The sequence below is a fragment of the Pisolithus orientalis genome, assembly GCF_024613125.1.
Source record: "Pisolithus orientalis strain OTSU chromosome Unknown F5J12scaffold_65, whole genome shotgun sequence".
Taxonomy (NCBI): domain Eukaryota; kingdom Fungi; phylum Basidiomycota; class Agaricomycetes; order Boletales; family Pisolithaceae; genus Pisolithus; species Pisolithus orientalis.
This window is the reverse complement of record NW_026260846.1, coordinates 1-3,096: the sequence shown is the minus strand read 5'-3', so window position 1 is coordinate 3,096 and position 3,096 is coordinate 1. Positions and strand designations below refer to the sequence as shown.

Genomic DNA, 3,096 nt, shown 5'->3' with positions numbered 1-3,096 from the left:
TCCCAGGTTCATGTCTTGGTCACCCAGATGTAACTCCAGTCTGTTGTCTGATGCTTGTGCTATATTTAGTTAGTCTTCTTGCCTGATCTCTGCTTACTGTATGAATCCTGTGTCTGACTCCAGTTATGCTGGTCACCCAGACTTTGGCTATTAGTCTTGGCACAGCCTCTGTGGCTATCCACCCCTTGCTATTCATCTTCCTAATAGCTTATTAACAAGTCCAGCTTCATGTTTGTTGCTCCAGACTGGCCTCATGTATTTAACCCCTGCACATACTTCATAGCACCTCAGTCAGAATATCAATTAAGTATTACCCTCAACTCTGTATTACCCCTTGAGTCTACTCAATAGCTAAGGCCAAGCCTTGGTCTATCCCAAACCCCTGTCCCAGACCTCTCCCTGGCTTGCATAAGGGTACAGCACATAAGCTGAGGCCAAGGGAGGTAGATCCAACCCTGGACTGGCTTTCCTCTGTGTGGACTCTGAGACCAGTTGGTTTCCCATGCTACCAATCTTGTTCTCACACTTCTGGCCTTGACTCTGGACCTCTGGACTCAACCCCTAACTTCTGGCCTCAACTCCGGTCCAACTGGACTTAGCCGCTGTCACCTGGACTTGAAGCTCAGTCACCCAAGGGTAAACCCATACTTAACAGTATATTCTGACTCACACTTGTGCAAGTCACCTCATCATGTCTAGGTCCTGCTCTAGAGCCCCTACCCATGACCTTACCCATTGGGACTCATCAGGCTACCTCTCCTCTGACTCCAGGGCCCAACCTGGAGACCTCTGCTGAAGCAGAGAGGTAACCAGTGACCCTTGGCACTCTGCACACCCTGGGTTGCATTACACCTGACACTATGTTCTTAGTGGTCAAAACTTAATGCATCCACTCCCTCACTCCTGACCCCTGTCTGCCCCTCATTTTTTCCTGACTCTGGACTGGCCATGTCAGCCCCTGAGTCAGACTCACCATGTGGACTCACATCTGAGTTCCCTTCCAAGTTGGAGTTACCCTCCAGACTTGCCCCTGAGCCAGCCTCAACAACTGGACTCATGTCTGTTAGCTCCCCTGAGCTACCTCTGACCCCTGGCTGGTCACCTTGGTCTTTACCTTGGTCATCCCAGCACTCTATCCCAGCAGTCTTGGTTCATTCCTACTGTACTGGATACTGGGATTGCATCACTCATTTGACCTCCTGACCCCCTGATATTGGTCTCTGGACCTCCATGCACCTTTGGCACAGCCCCCAGGCCCAGACTTGGCCAGTCCCAGCCCTCAACACCTTCCCTGTTCCCCATTGGCACTTGGCTTTGGCAGTTTTTTGGTCCAGTCTCCACCCTCAGCCTCAGCTACACTGGCCTTGGAGCTCTCGACCCCCTTTTTTGGCCTCCAGACTGTGTGTTACTGGCCTGTTTGGCCACCTCACTCAGACCTGTCTAGACTTGTTACTGGGTCTTAGACTGGTCCTGGCATTCCTTGGCCCCTCCTGTTCCTCACAGACCCTTCCTGGGTCTCCTGTCCCTTGTCCTGGTCCTGCACTAGTCTCCTTGGCCTTGGGATGGCGCTTGTCCTTCAGGCTTGCCCCTGGCCCCTGGCCTTCTGTCTAGGACCAGTCTGCCAGTCTTCCAGCCCCTATCCCAGTCCTGGACCTCATTCCCAACCTCTTCCCTGTCCTCTGTTTACCCTGGGATCCTAACCAGGTTAACAAGTTGGTAACTCTGTATTCTGGAAGCCAAAATCGGTGGTCTCAGTTGAGACAAAACAATTAGAGTCTACCCCAGGATCCTAACTGGGTCAGCAAGTTGGTACTCTGGTACACCAGAAGCCAAACTGGTGGTCTTGATAGAGACAAATCAGTTAGTGCATCACTCTGGCCCCTTAGCAGTCCCCCCTGGCTTTTCCTGCAAGCCTTGGGCCTCCCCTCTATCACCTGGCCTTATGACCCCAAACCAGTCTCCCCAACTCCAGTCTTCCCTTTCTTGCCTTGCCTGGCATCTTAGCCCCAGACCAGACTTGCCAACTCTGGTCCTCTTTCTTTCTTTTGTCCAGTCTTGCACCTCCAGACTCCCTCACGACACATGACTGGTCTCCCCAACCTGGCCTTCCCTCAGCCTCACCTGACATTGTAGCCCCAGATCAGACTTGCCAACTCTGGTCCTCCTTCCTTTGTCTGGTCTTTCACCTCCAGACTTCCTCATAGCCCTGACTGGCCTTGCTCACTCTGGACTTCCTTCTTTTGACCAGTCTTCCATCTCTGGCCTTCCATTGGCCTCCAATACCCCTTGGGTAGCTCTGTGCTACTCCCCCTGTCACTCCTTTGGCCTTTGGGCCTATCCCTCATCCCAGAACTACCCCTGAGCTCTACCTCAGTGCTATGGTCTTGACCTAGCACTCCTTTCCAGTCCTTGGTGGACCTGGCCTTGGTCCTCTCTTGGTCTCCAACCATCTGTTCAACCAGCATTGTCAACCCATTAGGAACTGAAGTATCTAGGTTGTAGGGAACTGACTAGCTCACTCAATAGGCACCTGTTGGTGGCCAAGTGTAGTGCAGTCACCTATCCCTGCCTACTACTAAAGTTTCTAACCCCCCTGATGTCAACCCTGCATTGGAGCATGGATTTGCTTGCAAGACACCCCAGGCCTCAGCCCATCTGACAAACCCCTGACTCTGCTGGTCTGCTTTGCAGCTCACCCATTGGCCCTGAAACTTTGTTGTTCACAAGGCCCCTTCAGGTACTAGCTAACCCCTCACCCTCACCCTAACCATTTCAGTGTCACCCCACCATTGACTCTGGGACTCCAGTCCTGTCCATTCTCTGGACTCTGGTCTTAATGGTTGTCTTTCTGCCCTGCCTGCTGGTCTCCACCAGCCTCCTTGTTTCCCCTTGGGTTCCTGTTTCCAGACTTCATACCCTTGCTACTGACCCCAATGCTCCTTACTATCCCCTTACCAGCCCAGTCTGCCCTGCTGGTTTTGTATCTCCAGTTTTAAAGCTTTTCCCAGCCTTGCAAAAGCTTCCCAGAACTGGTCTTGACACCTGTTAAGCTGGCCTCTGCATTCTCAGTACTTGGATTTACAACTCTGGTGGTAG

The 3,096-nt window shown here is 52.3% G+C and overlaps 1 protein-coding gene across 1 annotated transcript; it reads right to left on the bottom strand.

Moving 5' to 3' along the window:
• Nucleotides 1-866: 866 nt before the first annotated feature.
• F5J12DRAFT_786729 (uncharacterized protein) lies at nt 867-2,465 on the bottom strand (the record flags this gene model as incomplete). Its single annotated transcript, XM_051743504.1, has 7 exons — nt 867-937; nt 974-1,132; nt 1,167-1,353; nt 1,437-1,607; nt 1,702-1,729; nt 1,935-2,121; nt 2,225-2,465. 7 exons carry the CDS (start codon nt 2,463-2,465, stop codon nt 867-869), a joined length of 1,044 nt encoding a protein of 347 aa, XP_051594925.1.
• Nucleotides 2,466-3,096: the final 631 nt, after the last annotated feature.